Here is a 22,391-nt window from a genome sequence, read left to right on the forward strand (position 1 = left end):
GGCACACGTGGAGGAGCTTCCTGCTAAGAAAGGAGCAGTGGAAGATCTGAACTCGAGACACAAACAGATAACATTTCCTGCTGACAAACAGAATGACATCAAGTTCATCAACACTCGCTGGGCACAGGTCAGCCGCCACCACTGTGACTACAACAGCTAACAGCACACCAGGGTTTTGTAAACAGGCATTTGTCTTCACTCACAGGGTCAAAGCTATATCAGCCTATAAAATCATACCACATAGATCAAGGTGTTTGCTACTGATAAAAAGTAATGCGCAGTTGTGGCTGCTGTGTGTGTAGTGAAGAACCAAAATGTTAAAAAAAAGAATGGTGGCAATCTATTACTAAGTGTAACAAAACACAAGAAGAAAATGTTACTTAAAGCTGCTGTAGTCAAATATTATATAAAGAAACAATGAAATTACTACATACAATCTGAAACAAAGAATTATAACCTGTCTCTGCAGTTCATCTTATCTCTGCAGAGCTTTTTAGCATATTTGCTACGTTCTAATCAACATAGTTTTCAGACACAGCTGCTGCAGCTGTTTTCAGTAAAAACGTTCTGATAAACCCACGTTACACCACCTGTCCATCACCAAACAACAGACAGAGAAACCTAGAAATGAGCTTGTGACCACATTGGAGCATTAGGCAGCTAAAGAGACAGATATTTCACTGAGGAGCTGGTGGAGACCAAACCAGAGCTAAAAGAATACTCTGTTATATGTTAAAGTCTTGAATTTAAAATCTAACTTAAATGCATAGTTCCACATTTTCTGAAATACACTGACTTGCTTTGTTGCCAAGAGTTAGATGAGAAGATTGAGATAAGGGTGCTGCCGGCAGTCAGTTAGCTTATCTTAGCATGAAGAGAGAAAGCTGGATGAAAACAGCTTGTCTCTCTCCAAAGGTAACAAAGTGTGCCCAGCAGCAACTCTGAAGCTGTGTAATGAACATGCAGTGGTCTGAAAGGCACACTATCTTTGTTTAGGTGTCCAAGGCTCTGCCTGAGCGCCAGCTGGAGATCGAGGGTCTGCTGAAGGAGCTGGAGAAGCTTCAGGGTCAGCTGGACGACCTGTCAGCCTGGGCGTCCAACACCAGAGCCACGCTAGAGCACAGCCAAGGGGAGCCAGCACCCAGGGTAGCGCGCGCACACACACACACACACACACACACACACACAAACACACACACACACACATGTGAAAATGATTGCCTGATATCACATAAACTGCCTGATTTTGAAATACTGAATAAATCTTTCATACAGTACATCCTACATTAGAGTTATCTCTCTGTGTGCTGTGGCAGCTCATCGAGGAAGTGCAAGTCAAGCAGCCAGAAGTGGAGTTTGTCTTGGAACGAGCCAATCAGCTGTATAAGGAGACTCCTGCCAGCCAACCAGATAAGGTGAGGAAATCAAACACTGTCAGTACTTTATCTGTCAGCGCTTGTGTCTTACATGCTTTGCAACTGCAGTCAACTAAATGTTGTGGAGAAATCTTAAACCCTGTTCTTTTACACGCACGCATGGAAGCAAACGAACACACACACACACACACACACACACACACACACACACACACACACACACACATACACACACACAAACACTGAATGAGATAAAAATGAATATGTTTCTCAATTACTGAAACGTTGACTTTTTGATGTCGAAAAGTGATGACGAAATAGACGTTTTCAGTGTTATATGTGCTCGCCTTCTGTATTCCTCTAGGGAATAATATAAATATAACATTTTTTTCCTTTCATCTCACCACCAGCTCTGCTTCAAACATTTCATCAAATCCATATTATGTGTTTCATTAGTGTATGTCAGAGAACATTACATCTTTTGAAGATCAAAGACATGCAACCAAAAGTTCTACTTAACTTTCCGCACCTAAACTTTCTGTATTAAAATAAATGCATTTGTGCTAACCTGTTTTGTGCGGGTGTGTGTGTGTTTGTGTGTGTGCGACAGGTGAAGTACGTCAAGCTGAGAGAAGACTGGACTGTGATTCTGGAGCTGGTGCGGCAGCATAAGGAGAGGATGGCTGCTCTGCTCGTGGCCAAAAAAGCCAGTAAGACTCTTTTCTTCACTGGGTGTGTCAGTCACTGGGAACGCTCTGATGACAAGAAATCATGCAACCAAAAATTGTTTCAATGTTCATTTCAGTATGTGAGCATAGACTTGAAGAACATGTGAATATATCCTTTAATCAGAAAATTAGTCTAGAGTAATAAAGTTTGATTTGGAGAGCACATGATCTGTTTGGCTATACTTGACCAGAACCAGCTGTTTTCAACACAAAGAACATCAAAAACATCAATTTGCACTTAATACACAGTGGACATCTGCAGGGATAATCTATGACTGTGCTCTTATCACTTCACCAGTCTTTCAATATTAATGTCCTTTACATCTCCCCAAGCTATTATAAAAACTCTTATTATCTCCACCAGGTGTAGGACGCGTGTTTGTGTGTGTATGTGTGTGTATCTATCCGCAATTAATCTTGCACACTAATGGACCTATCAGCATAATATTTTTGTGACATTTATGACTGTATGCTCAAGGATGTCTTATGCTTGCAGTAAAATTGTTGAAAAAGTTATATTATAATGTGTTTTATACCGCCATTGACTGTTGACTCCTCACTCCACTTAACCAGCTTGTATTAGCTGCAGGTGACTAACAACTGGCTATTGTCTAGGCTAAAAACAAGTCTGTTGCCACCCTTTATTTATATTGGTCTCATCTTGAACCAAAGCATCTGCAGATTAACTCCATACCTGATATGTTACAATCCACTAAAGTTAAGCACAATGTGAGATGAATAAAAGACCGCCATCTTGACTGTAAGGGAGCTGGGAGGGACAAGTGAGTGAGATTGAACTCTTCTTTGTTTGGGAGAGTAAAGGGAGATAGTTTTATTTTGTGCTACAACAAAATGGTGTAAATCAATAATGGTGTTTAAGTTTGGACTTATCTCATTTATTGTGACTTTATCAAATTTATACAGTAAGGCAAACCCAGGAGAGTGCTTGCTTACAATACTATTGAAAACTGAGACTATACCTGGGGGTCAAGAAGGTCCCTGTGTCTATCTATATATAATGTGGTTTACACAGGATATAAGTTAGCTTGAAGATATGCAAAGAAAAGTATTTTTGGACTCAACTAAATGTTATGTGTGTGTATGTTTGTGTCCCAGATGAAACTCTGACAGGAAGTTCGCAGCCTGAATCTGCAGCACTAGCTCAGTTCAACAAGTCCTGGGCTGAGCTCACTGATTGGCTGACCATGCTGGATAACATGGTACAGAACAAGCGCGTCGTGGTGGGGGACCTGGACGACATCAATGACAACATCGGCCAGCTCAAGGTCACAGCCTCATAATAAATAGCACAGCACACACTGGGGACCACTGTGGTTTAACGGGACACATGATAGTGGGACTGGGAACATGTTGGTGTACTGACTGTTGGACAGTTAATATATCATGCTTGTGCACATAATTAGAATAAGGAATCTGATAAATTACAACAGCAACCAACATTTCCTGTGCACTATATCAATTAAAGTTTAAAAACTTCATAAAAACAGTATGCAGTGTTTTTGACTTTCATTTATTCTACAGCTAAATTGCACTAATGAATGTGTTCATTAACCATAAAAATCACAAATGTTGTTTATGTGTTCAGGTGTCTCTGCAGGAGCTGGACCAGCGTCGCCCCCTCCTGGAGAGACAGGTCACAGCAGCTCAGAACCTGAAGAACAAAACCAGTAACCAGGAGACACGCAACGCCATCACTGAGCGCAGTATGTCTCACACACACACACACACACACACACACACACCTCCTCTTCAGATATGAATAAACATTTGGATGATACAGATCTATCTATCTATCTACATGTAATTGGTGATTCATATGACGAAACAAGACTGTGGCATCAGTCCCTTATCTGCACATGATTTACATGTGACACAGCCAGTTTATACAGGATGGGGACACCTGGCCTAGTGAAAGGAGGGCTTGATGTAGCAGAATATGCGTACACCAGACTCAGTTAAGAATTGAACATAGAGAGAAGATCCTCTGCAGTTGCAGGCTTTCATAACAGGTGTTCACCTGCATGAGGCCCACAGAGGGACATTTACTAAACCTACCATTTTTCAATCTAGCTTGGTATTTATTAAGGCAAGGCAATGCAATGCAGTTTTATTTATATAGCGCATTTTATACACAATGGCAACTCAATGTGCTTTTATTTTTGCTTTAAAATCATTAAAAGAACATAGTGCAAATGAAAGATTAAAATGTAAAGTGCTTTAAAAGAGCTCAATCATAAGCACAGGAGAAGAGAAATGTTTTTAACCTAGATTTAAAAGTGTTCACAGTTGGGGCTGATTTCAGTTCTGCTGGTAGTTTGTTCCAGTTGTGTGCAGCAAAATAGCTAAAAGCTGCTTCACCATGTTTAGTTTGAACTCTGGGCTCAACTATCTGACCTGAGTCAGTAGATCTCAGAGCTCTACTGGGTTTATATTCTACTAACATGTCATTCATGTATTCTGGACCTAAACCATTCAGTGATTTGTAGACCAGTAGCAGAACTTTACAATCTATTCTATAGCTGACTGGGAGCCAGTGTAAAGACTTTAGAACTGGAGTAATGTGCTCTGATCTCTTTGTTCTGGTTAAAACTCAAGCTGCAGCGTTCTGAATGAGCTGCAGCTGTTTAATGCTTTTTTGTGGGAGTCCAGTCAGAAGACCGTTACAGTAGTCGAGTCTACTTGAGATGAAAGCATGAATCAACTTCTCCTGGTCTGTTTGAGACATAAAACCCTTCACTCTGGATATGTTCTTAAGCTGATAGAAGGCTGTTTTGGTGATTGATTTGATGTGACTGCTGAAAGTCAGATCTGAGTCTATCAGCACGCCAAGGTTTCGGACTTGGTCCCTAGTTTTTAGAGAGAGTGACTCGAGATGTTTACTGACAGCAATCCTCTTCTCTTTATTGCCAAAAACAATGACCTCAGTTTTGTCCTGATTTAATTGAAGGAAATGTTGGTTCATCCAATTAGTTACTTGCTCTAAACAGTGACACAATGACTGTATTGGACTGTAGTCATCTGGAGACAGTGCTAGGTATATCTGCGTGTCATCTACATAACTGTGATAGTCTACATTAGAGTTCTGCAGGATTTGACTCAAGGGCAGCATATATACACTGAACAGAAGGGGTCCAAGAACTGACCCCTGAGGAACTCCACATGTCATAGCCACTCGATCAGATTCATAACTTCCAATGGTCACAAAATAACTCTGCACTTCCAAGTAGGACCTGAACCAGTCTAGGACTGTTCCACTGAGTCCTGCCCAAGTTTCCAACCTGTTCAACAGTATACTGTGATCCACAGTGTCAAATGTAGCACTGAGATCCAACAGGACCAGAACTGACACCTTGCCTGAGTCAGTGTTCAACCTTATGTCATTTAACACTCTAATAAGAGCTGTTTCTGTACTGTGGTGAGGTCGGAAGCCTGATTGAAATTTGTCAAAAAGGCCACTGGAGTTCAAGAAATTGCTGAGTTGATTAAAAACCACTTTCTCAATGATCTTGGCTATAAAAGCAAGACTTGAGATAGGTCTGTAGTTGGTTAACATGGAAGCATCCAGCGTTCTCTTTTTTAAGAGTGGTTTAATGGCAGCTATTTTTAGGGGTTTAGGAAACGTGCCTGATTGAAGTGAGCTATTCATTACTTGTCGCAAATCTGTTTGGACAGAGTTCACAATAGTTTTTTTTTAAATCTGATGGCATTGTGTCAAGACAGCATGTTGATGGTTTTAGATGATGTACTTTTTCCTCTATGGTTTTTTGGTCAACCGTTTTAAATCATCAAGATCGCAGTTGAGTTATTCCTGGGAGGTCTTAGGGATTGTGTCATTTTATTGCTTTGTTGATTTGTGTTGATATTTAACCTTATGGACTGGATTTTTTCACTGAAAAAGCAAATTCATTGCATTTTTCTGTGGAAAGGATTTCTGGAGCTATCTGTTTAGGGGGGTTTGTAAGCTTATCAACCGTAGCAAATGTTCTTATTAATAATTTCAGAAAAGTGTCGCTGTCTAGCTTTGAGTAACTCATAGTTAAAATTACAAAGACTTTGTTTGTAGAGGTCAAGGTGAATTTGAAGTTTAGTTTTTCTCCACTTACGCTCTGCTTTCCTGCATTCTGTTTTTAAAGCCTTTATCATCATAGTGTTCCTCCATGGTGTTTTGTTTCTGATCAAGGTCGTCTTAGTTTTAATAGGTGCAACAGCATCCATGACATTTGAGATTTTCCAGTAAAATTTATCCAGGAGTTCATCAACTGACTCTGCACTCACAGTTGGTGACATAGCTATAGCCTCCATAAACTTTGTACTGGTATTCTCATTTATGTACCTTCTCCTAACAGACACAGAGGTTAACTGAACATTTGGAATGATCTGTAAGTCAAAGAACACACAGAACTGATCCGAAAGAGCCATGTCCTTAACATCAACAGAAGAAATATCAGCACCTTTAGATCCAGAGTGTGGCCTCGAGTGTGTGTGGGCCCTTTCACATGTTTCAAGAGGCCAAAAGTGTCAAGTAGAGCAGAAAGTTCTTTGGCATTACTGTCCATGTTATTGTCTACATGAATGTTAAAATCCCCTGTTATGATAAAAAAGTCGTAGTCAGTGCAGATAACTGACAGCAGTTCAGCAAACTCATCTATGAATTTATCTTTATTTATCTTGGAGGTCTATAAATGATTTAAAAAATCACCTTTTAATAAAAAACAGAGATATTCAAAAGAGCTAAAATCACCTAATGTAATTTCCTTGCACTGAAATACAGATTTAAAGATGGCAGCAACTCCCCCGCCTTTCTTACCAGTTCGACACTTGTTCATAAAACTCAAATTTGTTGGTGGTGCCTTATTGAGAATAGCACAACAGCTACATTCAGTCAGCCATGTTTCACTAAGAAGTAAAAAATCTAGATCATAGGTCATAATGACGTCATTAACTAGCAGTGATTTGTTGGCTAGCGATCTGATATTGAGTAGAGCTAACCTTGTGGAGATAACAGGAGACACTAGTATATTTCGAGGTTGACATGCTATACTTAATGAATTGGCAGATTTAATTGAACCCTTGTTATTTCTCACCAGTTTAACCATTCTTCTGTTACCTGTCATCACATGGATTGAGAAAGCTATCTGAACTCCATAGGGCCCTGACTTTTCCTGGGGGAGAACATTATTGGTATTAGTATTGCAGCCTGGACCCAGCACATATCAGTCAGATTCACAGATGATCTGAGTCAAAGGAGGTGGGGGGGCTCTGTGACTTTTGGGTGATGGTGTTTTCCAGCGTGGTGGAATGGGAGGGGCTTGACGATGAGGGAGGTTGAGGGGAGAAAAAATTGCATTTGGGCGTGGTGTGAGTTGGATTTCAACATTGACAAGGCCATTCATCCTGTCAGTGAAATCCAGAAATGGGTAGTCCAGACTGAGTGGAGAGAATGAAAGGCTGGATGGGGTCCTGGTGGGTGAAAGTTGGGAGTCTCCTGGTGGGGCTGGGGGAGACTCCACTTGTTGGGTTGTTAGGGCTGGGGGAGACTTCTCCTGTTGGGTTGTTAGGGCTGGGGGAGACTCCTTGTGTTGGGGTAAGGATGGTGATGTTAAAGCCTCTCTCTGAGTGTGCTGACTTTCATGGTCAGTCCTTATCTCAGGCAGTAGCAATTCTTCTCCAGAACGCTGTCTTATCTGTTGTTTTGGATTGTCTTGCCTCTTGTCCTTGGCAGGGGCTGCTGGTGACTGACGCACAAAATAAAAAATGTTGTAGCTTAACAGCTGTACTCCTGACTTGTTAAGGCAAATTCCATCTGCCTTAAAGAGGTGTCTTCGTTCCCAAAAAATGTTGAAATTGTCAAAATAATTCACTGATTGAGCGGCACACGTATCTTTGAGCCATCTGTTGAGCATCATCAGGCTGCTGTATCTCTCATCTCCTCGCTGAACTGTCGGTAGAGGTCCACTGATAAACACCTCAGTATTCAGACATCGAACTTTGTTCAGCAGATCATTAAAATCCTGTTTCAATACCTCTGATTGTTGCTTGACAACTTCAAGTGCTCCTGTGTGTATGACGAGAGATTTCACTGTCGGATGCTCAGCAGTGATGTCCAGAATTTTCTCTGAGATATCGGACACCATGTCGTTAGTAAAACAGAGTACTTTGGTGTTTTTGTTGTTATCTTATTCACAGCTCCGTCACCCACTATCAGCGTTTGAGGCCCAGTGGTTAGCTCTTTCTGCAGCCTTTTAGTATTTGATTTAGCCACATACCTTTCTCTGGTGCTGGAAGATGACCTTTCTTTTGGGGAGTCTGGGTCTTGTAAAAGCGGAGAAAATTTGTTCTCTAGAGAATGTGTCTTGGGTCGGTTTGCTCTTACTTTTTGTTATTGCCACAGTCCACGGCTGTTAAGAGTGCAGATACCATTGAGCAATAAAATGCTGCTTAATCAGCAATTTTCCTCTGTAACAGTTTTGGAATTTCCATTCCACCTCCCATATTTTGTACTTTTAAACAGGAAGCCCTAAAAAAATGTGTCTGCTTATATTCTATATTGATCTTATTGTCAACAAATCGTTATCCAAAAGCCTTAAAAACACATCAATGAGTCACACTGCTGTATGTTCCTTCATTACTATGAATATGCACATTGCGTTTTATTTTGACTTACTCCACTTACTCGCACACCCACCATCCTGCTGCAAGCAACACTCACAAAAGCACCAAATTTAGATTATTCCACCATTGAAAATAGTCCCAGACAAATGCTTTATTTCCTCCTATTTGAGAAACATTTGCTAAAAACTACGGTGACCAGTTGCTTTTTATAGATTAAGATTTTTATAAATTAAACATATATATATTTGTGAGATTTTTTTAAAGACTACCATCTTCAGAGGAGCCCATGAGCAAATCAAGATGTTGTATTTTAAAATGTCAATGTTTAAGGCTTTCTTTCTTTCTGTCATCACAGTTGACAGACTTCAGACTCACTGGGAGGACTCTCAGACCAAACTCTCAGATAGGACAAAGCAGCTCCACAACATGCTGCAGGACTCTACCGAATGGCTGGACTGTAAGAATAGAGTGGATCATCTCATCAAGCAGGCCAGTGACAGGCTGGAGTCCTGGCAGGAGATCACATACACTGTGGATGCTCTGAAGAAACAAAACGCTGAACTGAAGGTGGGCTGGACATCCACTCATTCACTGACTCACAGCTATCCCAGTACTCATATTGGGGATGGCTCAAAAGTCATTTTAAAAATTGGTTTCAGTTAGTAAATGACCTCTTGTTAATGTTGTCTATTTCTTGACTGTCCCTCCCTCTCCAGCTCTTTGTGAAGGATCTACAGCAGTGGCAGGGTCAAGTGGATGAAACCAACGCACTGGCCGACAAACTGTTGACACTGTATGCCAATGACGACACGCACAGGGTCACAAAGGTCAATGACAACCTGGTGACCACCTGGACACACATCAGCAAGCGGTACAGACACCAACACACCATACATAAACACCATGCTACAAGTTTTTATTCATTTCTTTTTTGTTAACACAAGACTAAATAAAAAAGCAACCAGTGTGATGTGATTCCACTGATACTCTTGATCATTCTTAATATATTGTAAATGTGGCAGACTCCATGTATAAAAGTCAAACTTTCTTACTGTACTTAATGATTATGATAATGATAAACTTGACTAATATAGCACATTTTAAAATAGTGTTCCAAAGTGCTGAAAGAGTAACCAATTTGCCACTATGTTGACCGAAACCAGCTACTGGGACTTGAACAAGAGCCACATGTGTGAATGAACGGTCAGTCTTAGTGGTTCATTAGTTACATCAGCTATTTCAGAAAAACCTGCTGTCCAGTAAGAGCAGAGTATGTAGATTTTGTGCTCAATGCACTGGAGTCCAGAGACTGCCGCCTTCTTAGTTTCTGTATTTGAATACACTGTTACTCTGTGACAGAATGCCCCAAAGGTTCTGTCCTTGACACACTTGTATTCTCTTTTGACAGAAACAATTTTAATGCACATTGAACTTGTACTCATTGTTATGCAGATGATACTGTTTTGTATTGCTATGGATCTTCTCTCCCAGATGCCAGCCACAATAGACAAACCTAAATTAATGTTATTTTACCCAGAAAAATAAATTTAGACACAATTTGTTACTTGTTATAAATGTCTATGTATTTGGTTTGAATGTCTATCCCTTAAAGGCAACATGTTAAAAACCTTTTAAGAAACTGAAACTAAGGTTAGCTTTTTATTTTAGACACAAGTGGTGTTTCTCTCTTCAAGCCAACCGAAGGCTACTTGCTGCCACCTTTTTTGAATATGGTGATTTTTTGTTGTGTATTGAAATTTCTAAGCACATTAAAAAAACAGCTGCTATCTCAGCAAAAAAAAGGTTTCCAACCTCGGTGGCACTTACCCTAACCCTGGAAATAAAATAAAAACATATCACCTCAACCCAGTATTGATATATTTATTTACTGTCCACACATGAGCCAGTTTTCCTCGGTGATGTGTATCTGTGTCTCTCCAGTGTTTCGGACAGGGAGGCGGCTCTGGAAGCAGCTCTGAAGCTGCTGCAGCATTTCTACCTCGACCTGGAGAAGTTCCTCAACTGGCTGACTGAGGCTGAGACGACCTGCAACGTTTTAATAGATGCTACCAACAAGGAGAGACTGCAGGAGCAGCCTGAGGCAGCCAGGAACCTGCTGGCACAGTGGAAGGTAGGACACACACACACACACACACACACACACCCACACCCCTCCACACACACCTCCTCCTTAATCTGTTATATATTCCTGTTCCTCCAGACTGTGCACACACACTGAGGGATTATTAGGTCACACATTTTAAGATGGAACTGAATGACCTGGTTATTTTTTGTATTACAACATCAGTTTTCATTGCAGCTCTCACTCTTTGTCAAAATGTTTTCATTACAAGATGTTCACAGACAGCTTATAAAACAAGGCCAAACAGTTGCATGGACATAAAAACATACTGAATATACAGACTGAATCCAGTGCATGCTGCCGCTGCATTGTAACACAGTGATAATGTATTCTCTCAGTTCAAATCATTGACCTTCTGTTGGAGATTGATTTATTCAGAAGATTAATTATGAGTCCAAACAAATCATTTGGAAATCTGGTAAACCTTACATCCATCTTCACACACTGGATCCTTATAATGATCCCATGATTTCCCCATGGTATCCTTTATTTACCATTATGTTTACATAGAAAACAGAAGCAGAGCTGTTCAGTTCAGAAAAATCAGAAGACAGGGGTAGGGGTGCAGTGATGAGGGGTTTAAGGTGCAGACAATGGCCATGAAGACATCTCTTTCTGGAGCTATTTCAATACAAATGATAAGAGACAAAACTCAGGTTCAGCTGAGGCTAGCTTTCGCTGTCTGAATCAGACAAATCAAAAACGACTCACATGCTTGTTTCTGCTGACCTGTTTGGAGAGCCTATTTGTAATATACTGGTTTTACATACTGTTTTTTAAGAGCTGTATAGGGGGATATTTGCCAAGCCTGCCATAAATTACTGTGAAGGGGGCACCATTTTACCACAGCCACAACAAGCATGGTATTAATACTACAGATGTAAATGAAATCAGTTGCAGCTCTATAAAGTACAGCTAAATGAGATGATGGGGATATGGAATGCAAAAGGAAGTGTTTTCTGCTACTGAACTTGGAGTATTAGTCGAGGAGAACACATGTTTTGGGAACTGTGACGACTGCAAATAGTGTATGTGATGAACTATGAGTGAGATAACTCAATGTTGTGACACTTTTAAGATCCTTTGACAAGATTTTAAATTGACATTGATCTAATATCATTTAGTGGATCGTGGCGATTGATTCTTTGGAGCAAACAAAAGAAAAACAAGAGGAAGAACTGATGAACACATAAAGGAACAGTGCCACCTACAGAGAGTCAAAATGTGTTTGATTGACAGGTAACCGCCAGGAAGTGCAAAAACACTTGCAAAAAGCTTGTTGATTAAAACATTTGAGACATTTCCAGTTTTTGACCCAGAGTTGAAGACACACTTCCTAGACCTGCTGCCCTGCCTGGTATGACAGGAATGCTGACATGGCAGCATGGAGAGATTTCATTGGTCAGTCGCTCGCCTGGCCGACAAATACAAAATCCCCCCACTGCATTGTGGGTGTTGAAGGGAAAGCTCTGTTCTGCGAGAGAACATATTTTGACCCTCGGCCCTCACCCTGCACCCACACACACACTTTCTGGTGCACTGAGGCGCACACACACACACTCACACACACACTCACACAACATACAGTCTGTAAAGGGAAGACACAGACACACATGCAGCATTTTGGAAATGAATTTTCACATATACACTGTTGCAAATTTATGCTTGTGCACACTTCCTTTTCACACACACACACGCACACACTCAGTACAACAGCAGCACTGTATGCACTGCTGAGATAGTCTTCTGTGTCCAATTATAATGGCGGATGGCAACACAGCGTAGCATCCAGAGAGCACACACACACTCTCGGGCTACAATACTGCACGCAGATAAGGTTTAATTGGAAAATGAGCGCACTCATCGTTTTATGCACCCTTTCAAGTTCTCCCTACCTCCTCCCTCCTCCTCCTCCTCCTTCTCTATCTCTTCTCTTTTTCTCACTCCCTCTGTCTTTCTGACTCGCTCTGACTCACACTCTCCAACCCTATCTCCCTTTTTTTATGTACAACACTCCGTCCATCTCCCTCCCTTTCCTCCTCATCGCCAAATCTCTCGCTTTGTCACACACACACACACACACACACACACACACCCATTTAAACAGAGGGCATTCTCATGCCATCACACTGGGAGCTAATCTTGAGGGACTAGAAGAAGCAGAATATGATGCTCCCTCCTCTTCTTCTTCTTGACATCTGTTTTTGGGATTCAAAGTAATGTAAAGTTTTGAAGATGCTGCGCAGGAAAGTCTACCATGTTCAGGTTGGAAAAGAAAATCAAGCATTGTTCTTTTATTATTGAGCATTTTGATAAATTGAGGCATGTCACACCCCAGGAAAAAATGATTTTGTGATATGAAAGTCAAGCTAATTCTCAAGTATTACTGAACTTATTGAGCTGCTTACAAATGATAAGATTGCTGACGTTTAAACTACTAACACAAGACGGTGTAATCATCAGTTCAGCATGTTTGACATTGTACTTGTAGGACATTTTGGTATAAATCTGCAAGTTTTGTAAATCAAAAAGTTTAGTGAAGTAATTTTAATATCAACTAAAAGTCTAAAAGCAGACTCATCTGTTCCTCATGAGGCAGTTGAGGTCAATTCAAGTACAAGTATGAAAGTATTTTCTCAGAAATTAGATTCAAGACGTGAACAAGATGTGAAACTATCAAGCATCAAAGCTTAAGTTCAAATGAAGGTATGGGGCTGGGAAAAGTATTAGCAGCGTGTAGTTCAGAGGCAGGATCAGAGAAGATACACATGTACACACAAATCACGCAGCAGTTGGATCACTGCTAAGACGCACTGAAAAACTTCAAGAAACTCTCTAGTCGGTCTAATACTGCGCTGCACCTTCATCGTCTTCATCCCTTTCTATTTGTTCTCTTCTCGTCTGCGTCCTCTTCTTTGGTGCAACGACCCATTCTCCCCTCAGGTATCATTAAAATTTCATATGATCTAATTTATCTTCAAACTTCCAGCAAGTGGAAATATTCTTTTAAAGGATGTTGTCTTCTTTAAGGACATTTTTGAGAATGTTCAGACAGGATTATAACGTTCAGATGCATTATGAAGGAAAAAAGTAGATGGTTGCATTATGGAAGCTGATAGATGGAAATCTGGGATGACAGGAGCAGTTAAGGCACAGAGTTCCTAAAAGCAAACATGCCTGTGCCTCTATATATCAATGCCGAAATAAAGAAATCAAATAATGTGACAGCTGCTGTATATATAACATGGTTGACTGAAGAACAACAGATGCAGTTGTACTTGTTAATGCTGTTAAATTCATAAGTGTGAAGCTGGAGCCAGGAGATGCTTAACTTAGTTTAGCATAAAGCACACAGTAAACAGTATAAAGTTTCAGTACACATTAAACAAACAATATATAATATGTTAATTAATGAGCTTCAGCAGTGCTAGTAGGCAAATTTGGTTTAACCTTTGTACAGTACAGAGGCAGGTTAGCTATTTCCAGTGTGTATGCTAAGCTGCATATTTATGTCTGCATTTAGTCCTCTCATCTAACTCATCGAGAAAAACATATTTCCCAAAATGCTGAGCTATTGCTTTAAGTCATGTTGACATGTATATTGAATATTTGGTTGCTCTTTTGTCTGTTACTATCCTGTCTGTTTGAGATTTTGGGCTACTTGCTTTAATTGTACAGAATTGTACATTGTACTTTAACCCTTTATTGGGCAAATAATCATATTTGGTAACTTCTGTAAATATCCCAAAATATCCTTCCTTCCTTCCTTCCTTCCTTCCTTCTTTCCTTCCTTCTTTCCTTCCTTCCTTCCTTTCCTTGCTCCCTGCCTTCTTTCTTCCCTTCCTCTTTTCCTTTCTCCCTCCCTCGTTCCTTATTTCCTCCATCCTTCCTTCCATCTGTCCTTCCTCCCTCCCTCCTTCTCTCCTCCCTTCCTTCTTTCCTTCCTCCATCCTTCCTTCCTTCTTTTCCTTACTTCCATCTGTTCTTCCTCCCTCCCTCCTCCCTTCCTTCTTTCCTTCCTCCATCCCCCTTTCTTCTTCCTTCCTTCTTTCTTCCCTTCCTCCCTCCCTCCTTCTCTCTTTCTTTCCTCCCCCCTACCTTCCTTCCTTCCTTCTTTCCTCCTTCCTTCCTTCCTTCCTTCCTCCCTCCCTTCCTTTCAATGAGTGTCCTATAAAGGGTTAATTGTACAGAAATATATTAAGATTACGTTACATTACACTAAGTCCTCCATTCAAAATAAGTAAGGTACAGTGTTGGTAGATGAATGGACAAAGATAACATTTTGAAGTTAGTGCTCAAGTCAAATTAAAGACATTGACATTTACAGTAATGTGTTAACACATGCAGCAATAATTGATGTCACATTTCTTACTGGTGCATTTCTGAACTTGTGGTATTAAGCGCCATCCCTGAACAGGAAGTGTTCACAGAAATTAAGCTTTTTTAGTTTTTAGTTTACAGAGACTGCTTTTGTTAAGTATTTAGTTCTCTTCAGCTCTTCTATCATGAGTGTTAAACAGATTCAGTAATGGATTGTCAGAAGAAAAAATGTACGTAGGTAAGACCACCGTTGTGGAAGTTACCAACTGATTCTGTGCTGAATAAGACATTTTGACATTTCAGTGCTGCAAAAGGTTCCATCCACAATGCATTAAGCTCTGCATTATAGCTCAATCCTGGTGGTTGCTGCTTTTAGAGAGTAAATCACTTTCTCAGATCCTGATTCCATTACTGAGCACTCTAGCCGAGCAGTGAAAAAAAGTGAATTCCTGAAAGATGGCTGCTATTACCAAGATAATGAAGTGTGTGCTCCAACAGAATTTACTGCTCCTGCCTTTTTTTCCCACTGACTCTAACTGTGTGAGTGTGTGTGTTACCAGGACCTCCAGGCTGAGATTGACAGCCACACAGAGCTGTATCACTCCCTGGATGAGAATGGGCAGAGGATTCTGACGTCGCTGGGGGACTCTGAGGACGGCGCTCTCCTTCACAGACGTCTGGACAACATGAGCCAACGATGGAGTGACCTGCGCAACAAGACCCTCAGCATGAGGTGAGGGGAGGCTGGGGTGACTGGAGGTCATAGAGTTCCAGGGATGTCACAGAAGTTTAGAAAATCAGTTGAAAATGTTCAGTTTCAGGTGCTTTCTCTCTATAGCAACCCCACACGCCCACATCAAGACAGAACAAAAGAAAAGAGATGTTAAGAAAAGCGTAGGTGTACAAAAAGCAAAAGAAGAATGTTCAAACCTGTGTGTGTGTGTGTGTGTGTGTGTGTGTGCCTGTGTATTTTTCAAGGGCTCACCTGGACTCTGAGATGGCTCCGTGGAAGAGGCTCCACATGTCTCTGCAGGAGCTGCTGAACTGGATAAGGCTTAAAAGTCAACAGCTGGAGAAGGAGCCGCCTGTAGGGGGCGACGTCCCCGCCGTGCAGGCACAGCTGGACACACACCGGGTAGGGGGAAACGCACACAGACACACACACACACACATATGTGGGACACAAACAGACACACTGCTTGTCCCTGCAGCATTATTTTTTTAAAACATGCAGAGGTGTTTGTGAAGTTGGATTATGTGAATTCATTAGAAACTAGAAATCATGTATAATCCTTTGCTGTAAGGGACTGTCTGAAAATTATTGCGGGAGGAGGTCGGGTCAGTCTGGAAAAGAGAGGATTATGTATTTTTATTTTTTCTTCTTAGTGAAGGGAGGATAGTTAGACAGGAGGGTGTCTTATCTTTTTCTAATTCCAATATCTAAAATATGCAGAACCCATGTATTTCTTTACCAAAATGTGTCATTTTTGTAAGCTAACAGTGGTTAACCATTATTGTTCATTAATGCACTTGTTCCTCAGTTCAGAGGTGATCTCAAACACACACTGGATCATCATTTTTTTCATATTTAACCAAAATGTTAACAAGAAATTTAGAACTTCATTTATATGCATCACGTTGTCTGCACTTAGGCTCCAGCATCTTTGTCCATACAACTATTAATCATAAAAGGAGAATTAAATGATGTCAGACAGCTGATCATATTAGGCTTCAGCATCTTCTCTCTCTGTGTGTGTGTGTGTGTGTGTGATTTGGTCTGGGATGACTGATGAAAATTGCAGGGTATTTTTCTCATCTTATGACAGTGGTAATAACAGTTTAGCAGGTGGTATTACAGAGGTAGATAGATAAATTTAAAGAAAAACATAAGATTAAACCTGCCTCTACACCCCAGTAATTTTCATACAGTCCCCAATAATCCTTTAAGTGTAGATCAAAGTCACAATTGAGAAAAACACATATAAACCTTCATCTTAACAGCGGTGCAGTAAGCCGTCAGTAACACAAGACTGTCTGTTTGATACTTCCATTATAAAAAGCTTTGTGGTTTCATTGCAAAAGCAGCCACTGATGTTGGAGGTAGACTTCATGTTGCTCTAAGTAACATTATGCAAATCAAAGGCTTTGAATAAATGGAAAGTGTAGTCCAACAGGTTCAATGAAAAACCCTTTTTATACACCATTTTATGGAAAAAAAAAAAGGGTGAAAAAAGAAAAAGCGAGATGATTGGCTCTGCTGCTTGGTCATTTCATGTATAAAAATCATAGTCATTCTGCAGAATGGTGAGTTCTTGCAAATATGCATTACGAGAAGGCTTTTAGTCCAAGAGCTTCACAATAATGGAGATATGTTTTAGTATGAGGGCCATTTGAGACTGACTGTGTTTGTGCATTCTTCAGCGTGTGTATTACACAGAATACATGCAGACTGTCCACCAACAACAACCTTTTATTATGATCATTTATCACTGCAGCTGTTTCTCTATTGCAGGGGATCTAAAATACTAACTCAAATGTATAGAATTTCAATAACTTAATTTCAAATGTTCACCAACTAACTAGCATTAAGAGAGCACACGCATATTCAAACACACACACAAACACACTGCACTGTGGGTATTACCTTTGGGGAAATGGGGAGAAATGGAACTACATTGAACCTCAGAAGACAGACCAAGTATGCAAACAAATTATTCAGGTGCAACACAAAAAAATGTCACTGCAGGGTACAAAGGAGTGAGGTCTGCACACTGTTAAACTCTAAATAAATCATTTTATTGAATTTTTTTTTTTGGCCTTGAACCTGGAAACAAAAAGTGTGGCTGCACAAAAGTATGTAGCACGCATCTGTAGCACACACTTACCTCATAGATTGTGAGGAGAATGAATGCATATCAGAAGTGACTTCAGACACAGAAACTGATGATAGGCATGCGCGCGCACACACACACACACACACACACACACACACACAGGGGTGTACTCTCACTGGCAGTCACATTGACAAAAATACGTTGTCGTTTTTTTTTTTAGTTAAAAGAAGATTTGCTAATTTTACAGAGATACCTTTTATGTTTTAACCTAACAGGAGTGTGTTGTTCACCCTTCCTGTAATTACATTGTGAAATACATGAACATATGTTTAGTTATTGTTGTGTTGAGTGTGTGTGTGTGTGTGTGTGTGTGTGTGTGTGTGTGTGTGTGTGAGTGTGTGTGTTTGTATATATACATTTCAGTAGTTACTTTCACATTAATCATACATAAGTGCTGCATGCAGGCTTTGTCTGTGTGCCACAGGTTGTACTTTTCTCTGCCCAACTACAGTATATGTGTGTAATGTGTTAGGCTTTTCCGGTGATTTTCCCCCTAATTGTTGCTCTTTAGAAACCGTGAAAGTGAAAGCAGTGTCAAGGGGCCACAAAATGATACTTTATTAAACTTTTAGAAACCACTAGCCACCAGCAGCTGACTGTCTGCTGCACTGTATGGCACATGCTCTCTGCCAAATTACACAGAGCTACATAGAGTCATAGCACCATGTAGAGGAAAAGTCACGCCGTGCCACTGTCACCATATAAATAATATATCCAGCAGTCAAAGGTTTAGACACACCTTCCCATTCACTTAAATAAAAATGTGTCCAAACACACAGGTGACAAATGAAATGAAAACCAACATAAAGTGTCTCAGTAAGGTGTTGGCCTATTATTTGCTGCCAGAGCAGCTTCAGTGGGTGAGGGTATATTTACACCACACATGCACTCGCCCACTTATGGAGAATAAGGTGAAAGATGACTCATCTGACCATATCACATTTTCCACATCTCTGTAGACCAGTGTGTGTGGTTTTTGCATCACTGCACTCTTAAACATGCATGCCTCTTTGTAATGAGGGGTTTATGCACTGCAGCCCTGTTATAATATTCCTCTCTGTCTAACTGATGATGGACTGTTCTTGCTGAAAGTCTGATCACATCCTCCTCTCAGTCACCTTAGGAAGAGTTGCTCTTCTGTGTTTCCTTACATATGGTACTAATGAACGAGTCATCAAATGTGTGTTGTCAACCAAACATTCTCTCCCTATTAAGTGCTGTCTTTCCCATAGATCTAAATGCATGTGTCACTTTAGTCACTGTTCCTATTGAAAGGCAGTCAGTTGAGCATTGTTTGTGATTGAAGCTGCTGCCAACAACAATCAACCCTCTTTCAAAGTCACTTAGATTTTTTCCTCTTCATAGAAAATCAGAATCAACAGTGCCTGCTCAGCATGTTTATGCCTGCCACAGAGCATGATTGGCTGATGATTGCTTAATTGTACCATGCAGTGCACCTGTGTGGAAGCATCTGCACACATTATTATTCAGGTTTTTCCTTTAATCTGTGTCAGATGGGTGATAAACTAAAGGCATATTGTCTTAATAGACAGTGTGAAATGATAACATGCAGCACCATGTTTTTCTGCACTATATTATTGATTTATAAGATGCATTTTGACTTTTTCACTTCACTTTTGCTTTTGCTTTATTATTGTTTTGTGTGCCGGTGTGTAATTATGTGTGATTATAGTGTGTGGATTTGGTGCCAGGTTAGATTAGTGATTTTCCATGACTACTCTGTGACTGTACTGGTGCTTCAGTGTTTGCTACCAGATCACGTGTTAATAGACAAGAACCCTCCTGCGTCAACCTCCTGTCAGCATGAGTGACATGAGGGACAAGTCCATATGACATTAGGAATGACTCAGATGGACATTGAATTCAGCAGTTTTTCCACAACTTCATCAAACCATGTAAACCTGTCATTTTTGGGGGTTTATTCTTGCTGATGTCAGCTGTAATATTCTATATGTAGGCATTGATCAACATACCAGGTTACCAGGTTATAACGTGAGAAGCGTTGTTGTCTTTATGAAATAAACAAGAAGCAAATCTAATGACAAAGAGAACAACAGATATTTTTCTTAGATATCTGATGAAAAACCCTGAAAGAAATGACAACACAGGATCGAGGTAACACAGAATACGAGCCATGAAAGCAGATGCCATACTGTACTGTAACATCATGTCACTGCTTCACAAAGAAACGTACAATTAAAGCAGACGTGTGCGCTCGTTTGTGTGTGTCTTCACAGGGCTTCAGGAGGGACCTGAGAGCTAAAGAGCCTGTTGTGACCAAGGCACTAGACGACGTGGGAGTCTTCCTGTCTGAACTGCCTCGAGACACACCATCACCTGAGCAGAGAGGTAACACACACACACACACATTCAAAGTGACTCTTTGTGCATATAAACTGGGCTCCATTTTTCTTACAAGTGTTCAGACCATCCCCCTTCAGCACTTCAGACCGGCTTTGATGTTTTTATTTGCTGGCTGGATTAAGAATGTAAGCGATGTAAGCGGCATAAGCTGTTTTGTAGTGTTTTTATAGGTTAACATAACAAAGATACATTTCTATTTCCTTCACACTTTGTTCTTGCCATTAAAATGCACAAACTGGAATGTAAATACAGGAAATAGCTTTTTAATTAATGACATTTTTCTGCCAGAGCAGCGCTGGGATCAGCCTTAACAGGAAAATATGAAGTGAATGGTACAAACCCTTCTCCTGCCTGGTTTTTAAAAGCTCCTATTCCTCATACTCGTTGCTGAGTCACACAGTGAACTATGGACCCCAACGACAGCCTGGAAAGAACCCCCACGTTAAGTTTAACAAACATACGCAGACTCTCCCGCAGCACCTCATGCACCATGGCAGCAGCCTGGTTACCAGCCCTGTAGAAAACAGCTCAACTATAATTGTGGTCCATTAAACTGCCAAGTCAAACACACTCGGAGAGCACAGAGAGAGAGAGAGAGAAAGAAAGGTTGGACTCAAGCTGCTAATCACCGCCGCACCGAGGGAAACAAGCGCTTACTTTCTCTCTCCAAAGTCAGTGTGTCTTTGTGATTTTTTAATTGGCAGCAGTTGGAGATGTTGAAAAAGCACATTTGATAAAGTGCTTTGTGATTGTGTGACATTTTGCTGGGTTTAATTTCAGCTGGCTTTCCTTAAAGACAACCTGTGTCTCCACAAATACCCTGAGTACTTTGACATATAAGTGAAACCGACTCTCAGGAGCCCCGCTTCACTGTCACAGTGACTGCTTGTGCTTTTGGTTGCTCTATAAAAACAAAAAAACTGTCTTTTTAAATTTAAATTAACACATTAAAAGGGAAAGCTGAGCTAATCACATGGAGACAAATCAAACAAATAGTATGAGAAGAAATTCATACATACATACCCTTTGAGTTTTTCAAAACAAATGTTTCCATACAATAAAGTTATTAATTTCATCAACACTAATCTCAAAAAGTCTGTTTGTTTTAGTACAAAAGAATAGATTCTTTTTTTTTGTAATTATGTTTTTATTGATATCAAAAAACTCAATTTCTTCCACAGAGTACATCCTGTACAATGTCTTCTAGACACACAATGCAGTACACAAACTCCTACTAGAGATACAAACCATAACCAGACATAATCTCATTCATAGTCATCCATACAGCAAAGTTAACATCAACACAAGTCCAGGTTTGTTTTCTCTTTTTTCCAGTTCTCTCTCCATCTTACACAGTCCCTTTCCTCTTAATGGAAGACATTGAAAAACTTATAATCATATGACTAAACGAACAATATAAAGTCTGTAGCTAGAACCAAGGGGTTTATAGGATACAATATTACTCAATAAAGTCTGATCTGAGTGGTGATACAAATTCTGCCCAGTTTTTCCAGAAATTCTTAAATTTACTAGTTTCTAATCTGACCGAAAAAGTCAACCTTTCCATCATATACATATTATGCATTACATCAACCCAATCCTCCCTTCTGAGGTGCCTCTGTCTTCAGCCACTTCCTAGTAATGGCTTTTTTACTAGCAATCGACATGATCCTAAACATGTATTTGTCTCCTGAATTTGCAGTTCTTTCGATCCCTTTTCCCAAGTATAATATGTCAAATTTAAATGGAAATTTTACCCTCAAGATTTTCTCCATACAGTCCTTCAAATCCTGCCAGTAAGGTATAATAAAGGGGCATTCCCAAAAAACATGAAAATGATTGGCTTTCTCTTTTCCACATAGTCTCCAACACTTTGTATCCTGATCTTTCTTTTGTGCCAGTGTAATAAAAT

The 22,391-nt window shown here is 40.3% G+C and overlaps 1 protein-coding gene across 4 annotated transcripts in view; it reads left to right on the forward strand.

Moving 5' to 3' along the window:
- Positions 1 to 22,391, forward strand: part of dmd (dystrophin) — a 208,415-nt gene that overhangs the window by 114,596 nt on the left and 71,428 nt on the right. For 3 of the 4 annotated variants that reach the window (XM_053314365.1, XM_053314368.1, XM_053314367.1), the window contains exons 46-57: positions 2 to 127; positions 997 to 1,146; positions 1,317 to 1,415; positions 1,987 to 2,086; positions 3,221 to 3,390; positions 3,711 to 3,828; positions 9,093 to 9,304; positions 9,454 to 9,608; positions 10,679 to 10,868; positions 15,761 to 15,933; positions 16,179 to 16,335; positions 20,353 to 20,464. In XM_053314365.1, coding sequence (XP_053170340.1) covers positions 2 to 127; positions 997 to 1,146; positions 1,317 to 1,415; positions 1,987 to 2,086; positions 3,221 to 3,390; positions 3,711 to 3,828; positions 9,093 to 9,304; positions 9,454 to 9,608; positions 10,679 to 10,868; positions 15,761 to 15,933; positions 16,179 to 16,335; positions 20,353 to 20,464 — 1,762 coding nt within the window. The remainder of the gene's footprint in view (position 1; positions 128 to 996; positions 1,147 to 1,316; positions 1,416 to 1,986; positions 2,087 to 3,220; positions 3,391 to 3,710; positions 3,829 to 9,092; positions 9,305 to 9,453; positions 9,609 to 10,678; positions 10,869 to 15,760; positions 15,934 to 16,178; positions 16,336 to 20,352; positions 20,465 to 22,391) is intronic. The other variant, XM_053314366.1, reaches the window with a different exon arrangement.

This window comes from Scomber japonicus, chromosome 24 (assembly GCF_027409825.1).
Source record: "Scomber japonicus isolate fScoJap1 chromosome 24, fScoJap1.pri, whole genome shotgun sequence".
In the NCBI taxonomy this organism is placed as follows: domain Eukaryota; kingdom Metazoa; phylum Chordata; class Actinopteri; order Scombriformes; family Scombridae; genus Scomber; species Scomber japonicus.